Below are 17,451 nucleotides of genomic sequence, written 5' to 3'. Positions count from 1 at the left end.
CCGTGGCCTTCCTTCCATCCAGCCTTCACCCCCTCACTTTGTGGGGGGTAGGGGCTGTGGAGGCGTCAGCGGGGAGGGACACTGAATTAAAGAGCATGCAGGAGGAGGGGTCAGAGACCATTTTCATCTTGGCTGTCAGAGAAGGTTCTGGAAGGAGGTGGCTTCTCAGCGAGGACTTGGAGATGAGTGCAGTGTGTGTGTGGAGGGCAAGGCAGAGAACATTCCAGATAGTGAAGAATCCCTGGGCAGAGCAGGATGGGGTGGCCTGCCTGCTGCGAGCTGTGCATTCCAGCTGGAGGGAAGCTGGGCCAGGAAGTTGGCCCTGGAATGTTCCGTGGAAGTGAATCAGCTGGGGTGAGGTGCTGGACTCAGCCCCACCTTCCCAGTCAGGACCCTGCAGGCCCTCGGGCTCAGAAGTCTGCATTTTTCAGCAGTTCTCCTGGAGAAGCTGGCGTGCTGGGGCCTGACCTCTCATTGACACCTGCTGCCCTGACAGCCAGGTCCCCTAGGTTCAGACCCCTGCTCGGGGCACATTTTCCATGTGATCTTTGAAACCTTGAGTTCTTCCTTAGCAGAGTGAGGGAGGGTCAGCACCTGCCTCCGTGGGCAGGGGTCTCAGCGCGTATAGTGGGCATGCTCTTGACAGGGGAGGAAGAGTGCTTTAGGGAGGGGGCTGGAGGGGTCCGGAGAAGCCAGTTGGGTTGGTACCCCAGCCCGGGGCCAGCAAGAGGCCTGAAGGAGCGAGGTTGGGGGCTGTCATGTAACCCCCGAAAGTGTGACTCAGGAAGGAACTTTCTAGAGGACAGCACTGCCCAGCTGGAGGATCCATCCTTCGTCCCCTCCCTGTGCCCCATCGCCAAGTCCTGTGGGAGCCCTAGGACCAGCATGCTGGCCCGGGCTGCCCCTGCAGGGTCATTCCCCCCACCGCCCCTCACGTTGGGGGACTTAGTATGGGTGGAAAGAAATCACTCAGCAAAAGGTCATCCTGTAGGGAGGCCACTCTTCATCTTAATGGAGGCAGCATTTCTGCCCTGCTCCACTGGATGACTGCTTCCGAGTTTGGAAAGTATTTTTACAGCCAATTGGATCTGGGGATCCAGCACCAAATAGTGAAGTGACCCACACAGCTAATTAAGGGGCTCTTCCAGGCGCCCACCTTCCCTCCAGGTAGACAGCCCAATAATGAAGGGCTCTGGTTTAAAGAAGCCTTAGCAGCTAGCAGCCACCTTGGAGAAGAATCCTGGACACCCCCCTCCCCCAGGCCCCGGGGCCTCCTGCAGAGGGGACACACTGTAGTGCTGGCTCCTGACCCTAAGGGGAGGGTCGCTAACCTGGAGCTAGAAACCCACCCAGACAAACAAAAATGAGTCCCGGGAGACCAAGCCGGCTCAGTGACAGGCTTGTTACTCCTGTCCCAGTTTCCGTGACCCCGAGCCTGGCCAAGTGCCACTGTTTGCCTTTCAAGAGTAGAGGGACATCTGCGCCCGGCCTGCCCCTGCCGCTGGTGTTCACTTCTCCCCGGCTGGCTGTGTTTTACAAACACTTTTCTTGCTTCTCAGGGTAATAGGATTCTTGTCTGAAGCTTCTACCTGGTGAATTTTTTAAAGTACTTTTTTTTTTTTTTTGACTGAGGAGTCTTACATACAAACAAATGAGCCATGCATTCAGATTCTGTTCTTACCGCTGTGATTTGTCATGCAGACCTATCTGGTTTCAAACGGTCCTTTAGGTACAGAGTTGCCGAATAAAGTAGAGGGTGCCCAGGTAAATTCAGATAAACTGCAAAAATGTTTTTTCGGATGAGTCCGTGCAATTCCTGAGACAGACACCCAAAAATGGTTAGTTTGTCTTTCTGAAACTCCAACTTTGCTGGACAGCCTGTATTTGCATTTGCTAAATCTGGTGACAAGGTTGCCTAAATTAGGCTTGGAAGTTCCTTGTCTTCTAAATCGATGTCTCCGTGGGGTCAGGTCTGCTTGCCACTGACGAGAGCAGTTGCTTAGGGACAGTGATGCACGGCGGGGATGATGGGGACGTGGACTTGAGTCTGCACAGGAGATGCCCTGGGGACTTGTTTGTCCCCAGAGGGACAGGTTGGGTGGGGCCTGGGCTGCAGGGAGGCTGGACCCTTGGTTTATACACTCCTGATGTACATGCCATCTGATTTCAACCAGATGGTCCACACCCAACATCCATATTCGTAATGGGTTGTAATTGCTCATTTATATGTAAGTAAATACGCCAGAAGAGAAGTTTTAAAGTTTTAAGCAAACCTTGAAACAGCTCGAGAAGAAGAGGAATCCATGTAAAAGGAGGCAGGAAGTGGGTGCCAACCAAAACGTGTCAGAAGTGAGGATGGAGAGCGTGGCCGTGGCTTCTGCACGGGCAGATCTGTGGGACCCGCACACGAGTGTGGCTGAGGCTCCGACACATGTGTACATGGACATTATAAGGTGGAATGAAGGTGAGTGAACTAGGGGCCGGTTTACGGTCTCACCTCTTCCCATCCGCCAGTATGAATGTCAGCGCGATGAGAAAGGAATACATCACGTCACAAAAGAGACCAGGAAAAACATCCACAGATGCTCTCTGATTCCTTGACAGGACGAAGACCATTACCAGTCTCGCCACGATGAACCGAGAAGAAAAGTTCAGGAAACTTGCCTATGTTGAATTACATTTCTGAGAATCAAAAATTTAGTTCAGACTGCAGGCAAACATGCTGGGAAAAGCGTTTGCAGCAGCTCAACCTGGAGGAATGTTGAGGCGCAAACCGGAGTTTCCAGTGAGCAGAGGACGCCCGCGTCCACGGGCCGGGTGCTTGCCTGGCCTCGCGCCCTGGCTTTGCACTTGGTGTTGTAAATAAAGCCTCCAGCAATCCCAGAGGGGGTCATCGAACCCATTTTACAGATAAGCCAGTTGAGTCAGACTCCAGAGAGCTGGCCCCAATGGGGCTCAGCTCCCAAGGGGTGGGTGGCTTGGCTTGATCGTAACGTTCTGGTGCCTTCAGGCCCTAGTCCAGCTGACCCGTCAGAGGGTAGTCCAGGGGCGCCTGGGTGGCACAGCGGTTAAGCGTCTGCCTTCGGCTCAGGGCGTGATCCCGGCATTATGGGATCGGAGCCCCACGTCAGGCTTTTCCACTATGAGCCTGCTTCTTCCTCTCCCACTCCCCCTGCTTGTGTTCCCTCCCTCACTGGCTGTCTCTATCTCTGTCGAATAAATAAATAAAAAAATCTTAAAAAAAAAAAAAAGAGGGTAGTCCTAAAAGAAGGACAAAGGGCTGAGAAGCTCTGGAAAATGGTCAACTTCGGTATTTGAGACCTGCACTGAAAACCGCAGGCTGAGGCCACAGTTACCTCTGGGATTGGCAAGAAAACATTCCAGAAAGATCACCAGTCTCCGTCTGCAGCAGCTCTTATGAAATGGGCAGTTCTCCTCCGTTTTGGGTGGAAGAGTAAACTGTGTGATCAAGATTTTGACGGTATGTATCTAAGCTCGGAAAAAATACGTGTGAAACCTTCGGTCTAGTGGTTCAACTTCCAAGGATCCGATGCAAATAATCAGAAGCACAGACAGGATGCACGCACAGAGGTGTTGGTTGGACTGTTACGTACGCCGTCTGAAACTTGCAAGTGGCTTCAAGTGTGTTCTAGAATGGTTCAGAATCTGAAGAAAATATTTACCAAGGTTTTAAAATAGCATCTTGTCATGTTTGTGGGGGAGGGGGAGAGGCGGGACACCAGATCGGTCACACCGTGTGATTTCCACGGTGTCCAGCTGTGCTACGTCCCCGAGAGTGCTGTCAGTTACCTGCCTACAGTCAGGGGATTCAGGCACATTTTTATTGTATTTCTGCTCTGTTTCCGAAAATTGACCTGCTTGTTTTAAAATTTGGAAAATAAAAAATATTTATCCCGAATGGCAAAGAACTCATGGGATGGAGAATTGCAGAAACGAGGTGGGGAGACCCCAGAAGGGGGGCTGCGCTGCATTTGGGGGTCTGGGAGGTACCACCTTGTGCTCTGGCCCTGACAACCCAGCTGCGTCCTCAGTACCTCGGCAGGGCTCCTAGAGGGTTTGCTCTTGCCTCCAGACCCCGTGTCCTGCAAACCAGCTCCTCTCCTCTTTCCTAACCAGAAACTTCCTTTCTTCGCTAACCACCTGCTCACCGGTAGGGTGTGGTCTGATGAAGTCATGCTGCTCGCCTACCCAGTGGGGCGGTCCAGGGCTTGGAAGTGCCCATGGAGATGCTTTGTTGCCGTGAGAAATTTCAGCAAGATAGGCTAAAATTCAGTAATATATATCATTTGGTTATGAATCCATTTTTTATCAGGATCACTTGTAACCCCCATGTGATCCAAATGTAACATCTATGTTTTCTATAACTAATTGAAACATTGCACACAGGCGTCCCATGTTTGTGCATTTTTTCTTGTCTCTGGAAGAACAGTCCAAAAACTGTTAGGGTACCATCGCAGGTGAAACAAGAGAGGTTCATTTGAATTTTTTTCTTTAAGCTTTTCTTTAGCATCTAGATTCTCATAGTTAGCGAGTATTACACCTATGATTAAAAATCAAAAAGGAAGCTGTTTTTCTGGAGGGAGACAAGCAGTGAAAATACCCTCTCACACCTTGGGGCTTGGATCTGTTTTCCCAGGTTTTCTGGCTGTGGCTGGGCCTTCCCAGGGACTGAGCTCCCTTCTTCTGAGTGGTAGATGCCGGTGAGCTGACCCTTCTGGACTCTCTCCCCAGTGCCCCCCTGCCCTGCCTCTCCAGCTCTGGCGAGCGGCCCCCTGCACAGCGTGGACCAGGCCCATGCATGTGTGCACGCGGGTTGGCATTCACACAGCAGGGGGAGTAAAGTATCATGCATCCGTTTCTGCACCCCCGGGCTAGGACTCTGGACAGAGAACCACTTGCTGGGGAGCATTCAGGTGACAAAGCGACTTGTCAGAATGAATGAGCTTTTTTGTTTCTTGGGCAGTGTGGGTGGGAAGGCACGTGGGCTCTGAACCCCACTGCCTGGGTTCTAATACCAGGGCTGCCCCTTCCCGGCCGGTGGCAGTAAGGTGGGCATAACCTTGCCGTGCCCAAGTGTCCCCATCTGTAGAGTGGGAGTCAGCCTGGCAGGGTAAGCTCCGTGTGTGCGTTGGCTGCTTGTTGGCACACAGGCGTGGGGAATATTCTACCTGAGACCGTTGGCGGCACCCAGACGTTCCTTTGCATAGGCAGGGATGAGGTTGCCGAGTTGGCTGCTTTTGTGCCAGTAGTAGATGTCGGTTGCAGACACAGTTCTAAAACCTAATTATGGAGGTGATCCATGTGCAGTGTGAAAATCTCAGAATTTCTTAAATCTGAAAGAGAAGTTTGACCTCTTTCCACCCCACGCTAATCCCTGCTAGTATTCTAAGTGTGTAAATATGAAAAGGCCCATTTTCTTTTCCCACATTTTAACCCGTCTTTCATTGGCTTGATTATAATCTCACGAAGGTGTTTTTTCTAGAGCTGTGGAGTTGATTGTAACATTACTGTTTTAACGTTTGTCTAAAATTTTTGTCCTCATCCTGATGTCTGGAAAAAAAAGTGCCACTGGGCCCTTCTGCTTTGCAGAGGGGGCCAATTATAAAGCAGTCTCTGGATGTTTCCGTACCAGATAACAGACCGCCTAGGGCTTGATTACCAGTAATTGTTGCAGAAAATGCATGTGCTCCATGGAATGCTAATTATTTATATTCAGTGCTCAAATCCAGCAGTTGACAGTAATTCTTTCTGAATTGCTATTCAGGCAAAGCAATTTAAGCCAGAGACCTAGAGTAACTCCTCTTCCGACCCCCTTGCTAAGGAGGGGGCACCGTTCCACGATTACCTTCCCTTTCATGGTGTATTTTAAACAACCAACGTTTAAATGCCCAGAAGGTAAATACATGGAAGTAAGAAGTTCAGTAGGAAGGACATGCGGGGGAGGGTGGATGTGGACACGTGCAAAATGCTTCTTTTGACCAAAGGCTTTGTGCCCCGTCTTCTCCAGGACCAGGTGGAGCAGGCACCCCCTCTCAGTCCCCGAGACCTGGCAGGACCTGGCTTCGCAGCCCCGTCGGACCGGCTCACGCATCACCAGGGTAAGGAATGACAAAAACGTGGCACCACAGATGCCATAAGCCGCAGCTGCAGCTTTGCCACGGAGCTAGGACTCCGTATTCCACAAAATTGTTCTTGGCACTCCCACGAGACAGTTCTGACCTTGGCTCTTTTCCCCTTTAAGGAAAACAAATTCCAAAACAGAAAACACGCACACACGCACACAAAACTTGGCTGTAGTATCTTGATATACAGGTATCCCTTGCTTTTCGAAAGTTTGTTTCACACTCCCCTTCGGAAACACCTACCTTAGGACCTGTTTTGCTCACCTGAAGAAATCCGAAGAGGATTTCTGCTTTTGGAAAGAAAGACTCGGCGTTGCTTTTGGGACACCTAGGTGGCTCAGTTAGTGTATGCCTTTGGCTCAGGTCTTGATCCCAGGGCCCCCGGGGTTAAGTCATGGGGAAATCTTTGCTCAGCGGGGAGTCTCCTTCTCCCTCTGCCTGCCGCTCTCCCTGCTTGTGCTCCTGCCAGCTCTCTCTCTGACAAATAAATAAATAAAACATAAAAAAAAAGAAAGGAAGAAAGACTCAGCGTTGCTTTCGCAGGGAGCCGTTCTAGCATCAGCAGGCACTGAGCAGGACGGCGACCCTGCCAAGCGCCTTCCCCCAGAGCTGCGCTCAGCATTTCAGCATCCAGCTGTCAGCATCCAGCTTTGAGCTGTGAGCATCTGCACTCATCTCCATGGGCTTTGTTCATCCGTTAGCAAGATCTGCCTGAAGGTATCAGAGGAGGCTGAGACAGGTGGTTTTTGGTTCTTGGAACGCTCACCAAATTTGTCCTATGAATTAGTGGTAATGCTTCTTTGTCTCACACCATTTCAGCTTAGGAAAGGTCTCAGGACCCCTGACATCCGAATAACGAGGGGAAACCTGTATTTCTGTTCAGTGAGCCAGCTGCAGGGAGCAGAACTTCAAAATCAGTTCCACATGACTTATCTCAGGATGCAATGAAGGCATCCTGACGTTACCTCTCGGGGGCTCCTCCATGGTGAAATCCTCTCGATTTCGACTTGTGTGTATTTGCACTCAGGCTAGTTTTCTGTGTCTGTGCTCTTGGTAATTCTCTACCTTGCTTTGATTCCTTCTATTCCCGTTCTGTTCATTTCTGATGGGATCATCATGGGAAACAAAGGACAGGGGTTAAAAGCAAATTAGGTCTAATGGTGCCCGTTTTCATTGGACGGGCAGGTGGGCAGCCCGGGAGGGGAACCCTTCTGACTGGGGGAGGGGTTAGGAAAAATGCCCACGGCTCATAGTTTGGATTACTGGAGAGGTTAAGTACAATACTTGTAGGCTTTTGAGCTGGGAGGAATTAGAATAATCAGGTTTTTAAAATGGCTTAATCAGAAAGAGGTTGAAATTTAGCAAAAATAAGAGGTGGGAGCTTCCCATGAAGTCAAAGAGCCGTTTTCTCAGGTGTTAGAAGCTGCGTCAAACAGTCGGGATTTTCCGCATCGAGCATGATGTTAGCGTCATCTTTGAGAACACTTGCAAGGAGAAAGAACCTGATTAGTTAATACTGGCAATAATCAGAAAGTTAGAAAAAGAATTACGCTGAAAGAACTTTTTAAAGTTTAAAGCTTGGGGCACCTGGGTGGCTCAGTCAGTTAAGCATCTGTCTTCGGCTCAGGTTATGATCTCAGGGTCCTGGGCTCGAGCCCCATGTCAGGCTCCCTGCTCAGTGGGGGAGTCTGCTTCTCCCTCTCCCTCTGCTATTCCCCGGGCTCGTGCTCTCTCTGTGTGTCAAATAAATAAAATCTTTAAAAAAGAAAGAAGAAAGCAAGCTCAAGAGCTTTTTCAAGGTTTAAAACTATCGAAGGTGTACATTCAAGTATGCCATGGATCTCTCAGCTGCTCGGTGAGTGGCCGTGAGGGTTGAGCACAGAAGGTGGAGTGGGCTTCATGCAGAACAGAGTGGATTCCCTTCCTTGCTCCATAGTTACACGCTGGCAGCTAAAGCTGAGTGTCGGGCACGTCCCAGCAGCTGAGGCAGGGCCGAAGGGAATGAGTGAGCGTGCCTCCTCCTGTGACCTTGAACACCTTTCCCTCTCATCCTCAATAATTCTGCACACATTGCAGTAAAACAGGGAAGTCAGAGGGACTCACCCTGGCTGGGCCACGGGACAGATGTTTTTAGAGAGTGAGCAGTGCCCATGCTTATTTCCACTGGGCTATTGAAGCCACCAGCGATGGAGGGCAGTTCAGATCGGGGAGGACGGAGGGCGGTTCAGATCGGGGAGCCAGGCACGGCTGGCAGGGCCCAGGCAGCCTTCCGAGAGACAGCAGCAGTGCTGAGCACCCTGCCCCATCCCCACACAGGTCGGGGCGTGCGGGAAACAGAGCCCAAGCCACCAGCAAAGAATCTACAAACTGAAGTCCCTAAACACTGAGAAATACAGCCACCAGAGTCAGCAGACCACTGCTTTCCATATGCAGCGAAGATGGGGCTGACCATGGCTCTGAAGAAGTGTGTGTGTCCTGCTCAGGGAGTTGAACGAAAGTGTAGTGTCACAGAGGACAAACTGAAGCACAGTCGGACGATAGGAACAGGTGGTGGGGAGAGAGTCCTCGTTTTAGAAGTGAAATACATTGGCATTTTCAAAGTGCTGGATTCTGTCTAAGGAGAGTTAATGAGCTGGCATCACCTCCCTACAGCACAGAGAGACCTGGGAAAACGTGAGCGGGTCATTGGACCCAGACACTCACGTGTCCTGGAGCGTGCAGGGGGCAGTGAGAGGGAGTGTTTGAAGAGAGGTTGGTGGGAATTGGCCAGAACTGGACAGACAGCCCCCAGAGGGGCTCAAAGAACCAAGAGGAAAAAGGAAGATGAATCCACATCTGGAAGCATCTGGCAGGTTCCAGAAAGCGGAAGGCAAAGAGAGGATCCACGGGGAAAATGCAGACTTCCCAACGCCCGAGCGACCATCGGACCGGCAGTCCAGCCCACGCGAGCCCAGCAAGTGCCAGAGGCTAATGCGGGGAACGTGACCATCCGTCTGCAAGTACTGTATGTACTGAAAGCAAAAGAAAGCTTTTTCAGGCAAAGATCGAGATAATTTGTTACTGGCAGTCTTCTCTGAAATATTTATTGAAGGTTGTACTTCAGAGAGAAGATCGTACGTGCCTTGCAGGGCACGGAGAAAGGGGCATGCTATTTTATAAGTTCAGTTCCATACGAATTGTTAAACTAAAGTTAAACTGACCTTTCGATAATCAGATGCCCCGACTATTGTGTGTGTGTGTGTGTGTGTGTGTGTGTGTGTGTGTGAGAGAGAGGGACTCTGTCTTTTGAATTTGTTCTATGTGTGGTTATATCCTAATACCATTTTAGGGTGTGTTCTATGAGCAATTATGTAATAAGACTCCAGTTAGGAGAAGTGGACTGTAAAATGATTTGAGAATGCATTAGAAAAAAGTATACTTAGTTACGTATTTCAAAGATTGTATTTATTTATTTGAGAGAGAGAGTGTGGGGGTGGGGGGCAGAGAGAGAGGGAGAATCTCAAGTGTGGAGCCCGACACGGGGCTCAGTCTCATGACCCTGAGATGATGACCTGTTTAGAAACAGGCATTGAGTCAGTCCCTCAATGAACTGAGCCGGCCAGGCACCCCCTTAGTTACATATTTTAAAATCTTAGTTGCAACTAAAATGTCAACTGTAATTACTGAAACAATATACGTATATAGTTTCTAATCTAACAGAAAAACATATAAGGGAATCTGTATTTCATAAAAACAACCAACATCATAGAAAAGTAAGAGAAACAAGATGTGAAAAATAAAAACGTCAAGCAGAAAATGGAAAACATTATTGTCAAGTAATTTCAAGTGTATCTGTAACAGTATTAACAGGCCCAGATTAGTAGAAATATATAGAACCCTGCACGTAACAGACTCTTGATTCTTTTAAAAAATCTGTGTAGCTTTTAAAAAAGTTGACCATGTTTGGGAAACTGCACTTAATTTTATTTTATTTTTTAAATTTATTTTTTGCTCTAAATTTTAAGCAATGTATTTCATGCAAGCCACGTTCTTTGACCCAGTAAGATTAAATCAGAAATCAAGAGAAAAAGTTCAAAACGAAAACACGTAAACATGTGCGTGGAAACTTTAAAACACACCATTGCCCCACTCGCGGATTACAGAGGAAGTCACAATGAAAGTACCAGTCATTTAGAACTGAGTGAAAAATGAGTGTAGTGCAGGTAGAAAATTGTATAAGGTATTCGAGACTCCATTTCTAATCTTTGCAGAAAAAAGGAAATTAGGAGCATGACAAATGAAGAATGCTAAGGAATGTAGAGGGAGTAGTTACAAAAACTATGGTCAGATATTATGGGAATGATGAAGAAAGTATCAATAGGTAGGAGCGAAACCAAGAGCCAGTCTTCTGTAAAATCTACCAAAACCTCACACCTCTAGCACAGACACTCAGGAGGGAGACGGGCACAGGAGAACCACATGGAGAGCACGCCAGGGAGTCCAACAATAACAGAAGAAAGCCGTGAGTCGAATGTGAAATGTGAAAATATGAGGGAATGGATAATGGATCGGAGACACATAAAAGCAAAATGGCAACACCCAACACTGACAAGGACTTTGGAGCCACGGGAACTCTGCCTCACTGTGGGTGGGAATAAAAATGGCACAGCGGCTTTGGAGGGCAGTTTGCCAGTTTCTTATAAAACTAAGCTTACTCTTAGCGTAGGATCGCTGTTACCCAGAAGAGTTGAAAACGTAATGTCCACACAGAAGCCTGCACGGGGATGTGCGTAGCTGCTTTATTCATAATTGCCAAAGAGCTTGGAAGTGGCCATGATATCCTTCGTTAGATGAATGGATAAATAAGGTGGTCCATCCAGACAGCACACTATCATTCAGCACTAAGAAGAAATGAGCTATCAAGTCACAGAAGGACCGGGAGGAAGCTGATATGCGTATTTCTGCGTGGAAGCAGCCAGTGTGAAAAATCGACACGCCATAGGATTCCAAGTCTATGACGTTCTGGAAAAGGAAAAACTGTAAACAGTAAAGAGACCAATGGTTGCCAGGGTGGCAATGGAAAAACATGACTAGGCAGAGCAGAGAGGATTTAGGGCAGTGACAGTACTGTGTATGATGTCATAAAAATGGATACATTTGTCCAAACCCATGAAACGTTCAACACCAAGAGTGTGCCCTAAGGTCAACTATGGACTTCAGGTGGTTATGATGTGTCAGCATAGGTTTTTCTGTGGTAACAAAGGGAAAAAAAAGTACTATTCTAGTGAGTGAAGTTGACCGTGGGGGAAGCCATGCTTGTAGGGGGGCAGTGGGTATATGGGAGATCTCCGTACCCTCCTCTGAATTTTGTTGTAAACCTAAAACTGCTCTAAACAAATAAAGTCTTAAGTCTTACCTAAGAAAACCAAGACTATTTCTCCTGTACAATGCGTATGGAATGTTCTGTGACATGACAGAATGTACAGCTCTGTGAGTGGTGTGGACAGCACTCAAAAGTTTTAGGTACAGAATTCGGAAGAAATAAGAAGAGTTGAAAGAGGAAAGCAAAATGAAATGTAATTCGACTCCTGGCAAAACACAAAATCTTTTTTTTTAAAGATTTTATTTTATTTGTTTTTGCGAGAGAGAGGGAGCATGAGCTGGGGGCGAGGCAAAGGGAGAAGGAGAAGCAGACTCCCTTGCTGAGCAGGGAGCCTGACGTGGGGCTCGATCCCAGAACCCTGGGATCACGACCTGAGCTAAAGACAGATGCTTCACGGACTGAGCCACACAGGTGCCCTGCAAAATGCAAAATCTTAATAAGGCATTAACTCTGACAGAATGGAGTCCGTAATCAATACCAGCCCTTCAGAAGTGCTTGGGGTTTTGCAGATGAGTGTCCTAAAACCTTCAAGGAGCAGATCATTGCTCCCTTTATACAAACTGTCAGAGAGGTAGAGACCAGACCCTCCACTCATCTAACAGTGCTCTGTAGCCCTGCAGGAAACAGCACAGGAAATCCACATACAGGCATATTTCATGTAATCATAGAACCGTGTAAAGCAGGAGTCAAATTTAGCTGTTTGCCTTAAATTAAACATCAAACAAACAAATGTTATGACCAAGTTGGGTTTGTTATAATCACGCAAGGATGCTTTACCAACGTTAGATGGTGAAGACATTGACCCGTTCAAAGATTTGGGGGTAAGAACGGTACCTCACCAGCGACCACAAGAACATATACAATTCCCCACTCAGAATATGGAACAGATGATGAGAGCAAAACCCTGACTAAGCCAGCACTTTAGGAAACCTCTGGAACCTGTCACAAGCGCACAGCATCCATCGTACTGACAGGAATGGTATTAGTCGTGCCCATGAAATCACGGAGTCATGCCCAAGTGCCTGCTGTCACTAGAGGTCTTCACCAGTGCAGCAAAACGGTAAATAGAGGAACAGAAATGCACACTTTATGGAGCAATGAAACCTGTGCCTATTTGCAAATTACCCAGACAGAAGATCCACGGAGACTTGCAGACTTTTAAAATGAGTGAGTTCTTCAAGCTGGCCGATACAACGGGAGATAACAGATAAAATGCCACAATCGGGAACAATCGGGTAGCGTAATGCAAAAGGAAATCCCACTGACAGTAGTAATAAAACCAGAAGGTAGCCAGGAGTAAATTAAACTTGATGATCTTGTAAGTTGCAGCTGAAAGACATAAAAAAGACGTAAAGAATTGGAGTGCTCTCCCATGATCACGAGTCATAAGCCTTAACTTGCAAAGATAACCGCATGTCATCAAGTTTGTCTTCAAATTTAATGCACATGCGACCACATTTTGCAGAGTTTTGGTTATGACTTGTCAGACGGCTCTTAACCATATTTATTTGTTTTAAAGATTTTAGGTCATCTCTATACCCAATGTGGTGCTCGAACCCACAGCCCCGAGATCAAGAGTCACACACTCTGCCGACCCAGCCAGCGGGCATCCCCAGATGGCTCCTAACTTTCATGTGGACGAATGATAACAAGGCTTTCTCAGGAGCCATCACGATTAGGAAAGCATGGCAATGATTCAAGGATGCATAGACCTAAGGGCCAGAATAGACACATCATAAAGAGCCCCACACATTATGGAAACTCAGTGCAGCTCAGAGAAGTCCCGGCAGAGCAGTGAGGACCCATGGGGCCGGGTGGGGGGGACTTGATCCCTGCCCCCATCCTATCCTTGATCATCAATTTCAGGCCAATTCAGTCACTACAAGTAGAAAACAGCGTTTTTGAAGAACTTAGTCTAATAGGGGCACCTGAGTGGCTCAGTCGTTAAGCGTCTGCCTTCGGCTCAGGGTGTGATCCCAGGGTCCTGGGATCAAGACCCACATCGGACTCCCTGCTCAGCAGGAAGCCTGCTTCCTCTTCTCCCACTCCCACTGCTTGTGTTCCCTTTCTCGCTGTGTCGCTCTCTGTCAAATAAATAAATACAATCTTAAACACCAAAACTTAGTCTAATGAGTCGTGAGAATCATTATGTCCTCAGGCTAAGACAGAATTTCCTCAGTAAGATTCAGCACCACCGTAAAGGAAAACTGGTGTTTGAGGACACAACAGGTACACGTCTGTGCAGGGAGCAGATTTTAAACACTAACGGGCACACTCCAGCTTGGGAAAAGTCCTTGTGGAGCATTTAACATGCAGACTGTTAGTAGCCTCCGTGTGTGTTTCAAGCCCTCTAAATAATCAAATAGGAAACTGGCAGAAGGCACGCCTGGAAAAGCATGCTGTGTGTTTGACCACAGACACTCATGTCACCTGGTAAATGTGGCGACAGAGCTGGGCAAGGCGGTGTCCAAGGCTTGAGGCCTGGGATTGGGGTAGGAAGGCACATGTGTCACGTGTGTCCAGATCCCACCTGCTTTTCTCTGCCTGTGGTGCCTCCAGTCCCCGGGTCTGCACCGAGTGAGCTTGGGGGTCACAGGAACCGCCGACCCTGTGGGGCCCTCCTCCCTGCCTCTCGGAGCCTCCCCTCCCCCTCCTTGCATCTGACACCAGGGTCAGCGCTCGGGTTCCTCTTCACAAGATGCCCTGGGACCACAGGATAGAATTCGGCAAAGGTCCAGCATGTTCTCTGCCTCCCGTCATCTGCAAGGCCCTTGATGCTCCGATGCGAGGCCTGAAGGTTTGTGCCATATGGCTGATGTCGACTTGGCTGGTTCTTCACAAGGGACCCGGCGTCGAAAACAAAAGACTTGCTGTGACTTTCCTTGACCTGTTCTTTCTCTCTGGCAGGAGGATTTAGTACGCTTGCGTGTATTAGTTTGTTGCAACGTAAGCTGCTTATTTTTGTGTGACAGTCGCTGCAGAGGCTTCACGCCTCTCCCAGCCCCACACTGCAGGAAGACTTGCGTTTCCTTTAAGAGTCAGTGGTTTTCTAATCGCTAGAATCGCTCTGGACAGGTGTTTAAAGATATGTTTTTACGGTGGTAAAAATACATATGACATCAAATGGATCATTTAAGTGTTGTAAGTTGCAGTTCCGAGGCGTTCATTATGTTCACGGCGTTGGGCAGTCATTAGCACCGTCTATTCCCAAACCTTTGGTATCGCCCCAAACAGGAAGTCTGCGCGTACTAAAGCAGTGACTTCCCCAGCTCTTGGTAACCTCCACGCTGCTGTCTCTGCGATTTCACGCCTTCTGGTTACGTCACAGACGTGGAGTCCTGTACTCTTTGTTCTTTGTGGTGGCTCCTCTCACTGAGCACGGTGTCTTCGAGGTTCATGCTGGTTGTAACGTGCGTCCCAGTTTCATTCCTTGTGTGGCCGAATTCTGCTCCGAGGGCCACACACATCCGTCCGTGTGCATCTGTGGCTCCCGGACCAGGTGTACGGTACCCGTTGGAGTCCCTGTTCTCAGGACCTTTGGGTCCATCCTTGGGGGTGGAATTAATAACACAGTCGTTCTGGGCTTAGCTTTCTTGTGACAGTATGTTTGTTAATGTGAAGTTTCAGAGGATTGTGGTTTTTTTTAAAAGTTTGGTCTTTTCTCATTTTAAACAAGCTGTTTCTGGGGTGCCCGGGTGGCTCAGTTGGTGAAGCGTCTGCCTTCGGCTCAGGTCGTGAACCCAGGGTCCTGGGATTGAGTCCCACATCAGGCTTCCTGCTCAGTGGGGAGTCTGCTTCTCCCTCTCCCTCTGCCCCTCCTCCCTCCTTGTGTTCTCTCTCTTTATCTCTCTCTCTACCAAATAAATAAATCTTAAAAAAATAAAAAATAAACAGGGGCGCCTGGGTAGCGCAGTGGTTAAGCGTCTGCCTTCGGCTCAGGGCGTGATCCCGGTGTTCTGGGATCGAGCCCCACATCAGGCTCCTCCACTGGGAGCCTGCTTCTTCCTCTCCCACTCCCCCTGCTTGTGTTCCCTCTCTCACTGGCTTCTCTCTGTCACATAAATAAATAAAAAATCTTCAAAAAAAAATAAAAAAATAAATAAGCAAGCTGTTTCTGATGGCTCTTCCTGCCTGCTGCTGAAGCTGAGCTGTGTGGTCATACCCTCACCAGGGCACAGCTGAGTAGAGATGCCCCAGCGAGCTGAGAGAGGTTTCTCGTCCATGCGTGAAGGTCGCTAGAGTCGTGTGCATGTTCATTTTGGGACCGCGGTCCGTCTGGAGACACGGATGTGTGAGCATCACAATGAAGCCTCCCCAGAGGCATTGCAGACATTGCCCACAGCGCCCGGAGTCACACATTCAGAGACCCTGGGCTCCCATGGAGACACTGGACTCTAGCACCTGGCTCCTGGAGTTGCAGGGCACCTTCTGGTCCTGGTCTTCCACACTCCTGTCCAAGCCATCGCTGCTCTCTTCTGGCTGCGCTCTCTTCTCTCGCTCCTCTGTAAGCTGGAAGCATTGGCTGTGGGCGTGCACTTACAACGTGCAGAACCACGTGTGGCAAGCACGTGTGCAGCGGGGCTGTTTCCGAGCTCCGCACATGTCGTTGGATAATCTGTTTTTCAAGTGGAAGAGACAGAGTTACAAGAGAATGTCAGTAGACAAGGTGAAGTGGATCGGGAAAGATCGTTTTGTTTTGTGTCTTCCCCTGCAGCGACCCTTAGCCAATGTCACAGATGCTGGGGGTGGCCAGGCTTGGGGCAGGTCAAATAGCTCTTGGCTCTTGTTTCTTCCAGTGGTGGCACGCTGTGTCCGTGGGCGACTTGGGACTACGTTGTGGTTTAGATTTTTCAATAGCAAATACCCGTCTCGCGTAATTACCATGAAAAATACTAATAGAGTGATGATAACTTGCTGAGCTGAAACTTCCCATGTGTCTTCTCTGTTTTCGCGGAGTCGTTAGAGTCGCAGATGGGGACACTGAGCCAGAGATGTTCGGTGACTTGCCCAGAAGTGACTGAGAGTCACTCAGTGGTAAAATGTCCATGCATCTTCACATTTGGAGGTAATTTAGGGGAAGCCTGTAGCATGCACCTGTTCATATAGGCTGTTAGGAGTGAGTGTTACTTTATGGACCGTATTTCCCCCTCTCTCCTGAGATCGTGCGTTTTTTTGAGCAGAAGAGCCATGTCTTATTTATCCTGAAACTTCTGCTCTAGCACCTTGTTCATACTCGTATCTAGTAGATCATTATTTAGGAATTCCTGAATGCACATGCCATAGATGCCCCTGTGGGTTCCAGAAAGGCCCTGAGTTCCCATGCCTACCCTCCACGAGGGAGGCTCTGGTGATTCCAGGCGACCAAAGACCTTGCCTTCGCCTGGCCGTTTAGGGGTGTCAGGCGCATTTGAGGGGGGATGACAGAGGACGGACTCAGGAAGTCAGCTGAGAAGACTCCTGTTGATCGTAGCTCTTGGACTCAGCTTGTCTTGGCTCATCGAACGTCCATCTTTTAGTATATTGTCCATGAGATTATCATCGACATTTTACCTGCTACACACACACACACACACACACACACACACACACACACACACACACACAGGTAACTTGTATTTTAGTATCGTCCCCTTATGGGGAAACGATGCTGTCCCTTAAAGATAAAGTCCTTCTTCTGACGTGTTCAACAAAATCCCAAATAGTAATGAATATTGGCCTCTGGTTGGACATTGAAGCCAAAGCTGATGATAATTTTGATTTCTTTCACCCTCCCACCATGCCTAAACACCTTTTCTTAGGGCCAAGATGGCAAAAACCTAGGGGGAAAGCCATCTGTAATCCTTCTCCCACAGAGTGACATCTTTCTGCCTTTTGGAAAACGAAATGCTTTCGGGCCACGTCTAATTATTGCATTTGCCCAGGTGATTAATGCTTCTTCTGCAGTAT

At 48.6% G+C, this 17,451-nt stretch overlaps 1 protein-coding gene across 4 annotated transcripts in view; it reads left to right on the top strand.

Moving 5' to 3' along the window:
• The window catches only part of GRB10 (growth factor receptor bound protein 10), a 171,975-nt gene that overhangs the window by 69,379 nt on the left and 85,145 nt on the right, over positions 1–17,451 (top strand). For 3 of the 4 annotated variants that reach the window (XM_019797968.2, XM_019797971.2, XM_034665549.1), the window contains exon 4: positions 6,029–6,119. The exons of the other annotated variant lie outside the window; for it this stretch is intronic. In XM_019797968.2, the coding sequence (XP_019653527.1) occupies positions 6,029–6,119 (91 nt within the window). The remainder of the gene's footprint in view (positions 1–6,028; positions 6,120–17,451) is intronic. 4 annotated transcript variants of the gene reach the window in all.

Source organism: Ailuropoda melanoleuca, chromosome 1 (genome assembly GCF_002007445.2).
Source record: "Ailuropoda melanoleuca isolate Jingjing chromosome 1, ASM200744v2, whole genome shotgun sequence".
In the NCBI taxonomy this organism is placed as follows: Eukaryota; Metazoa; Chordata; class Mammalia; order Carnivora; family Ursidae; genus Ailuropoda; species Ailuropoda melanoleuca.
The sequence above is the reverse complement of the archived record's forward strand: the minus strand, read 5'-3'. Positions and strand labels throughout refer to the sequence as shown.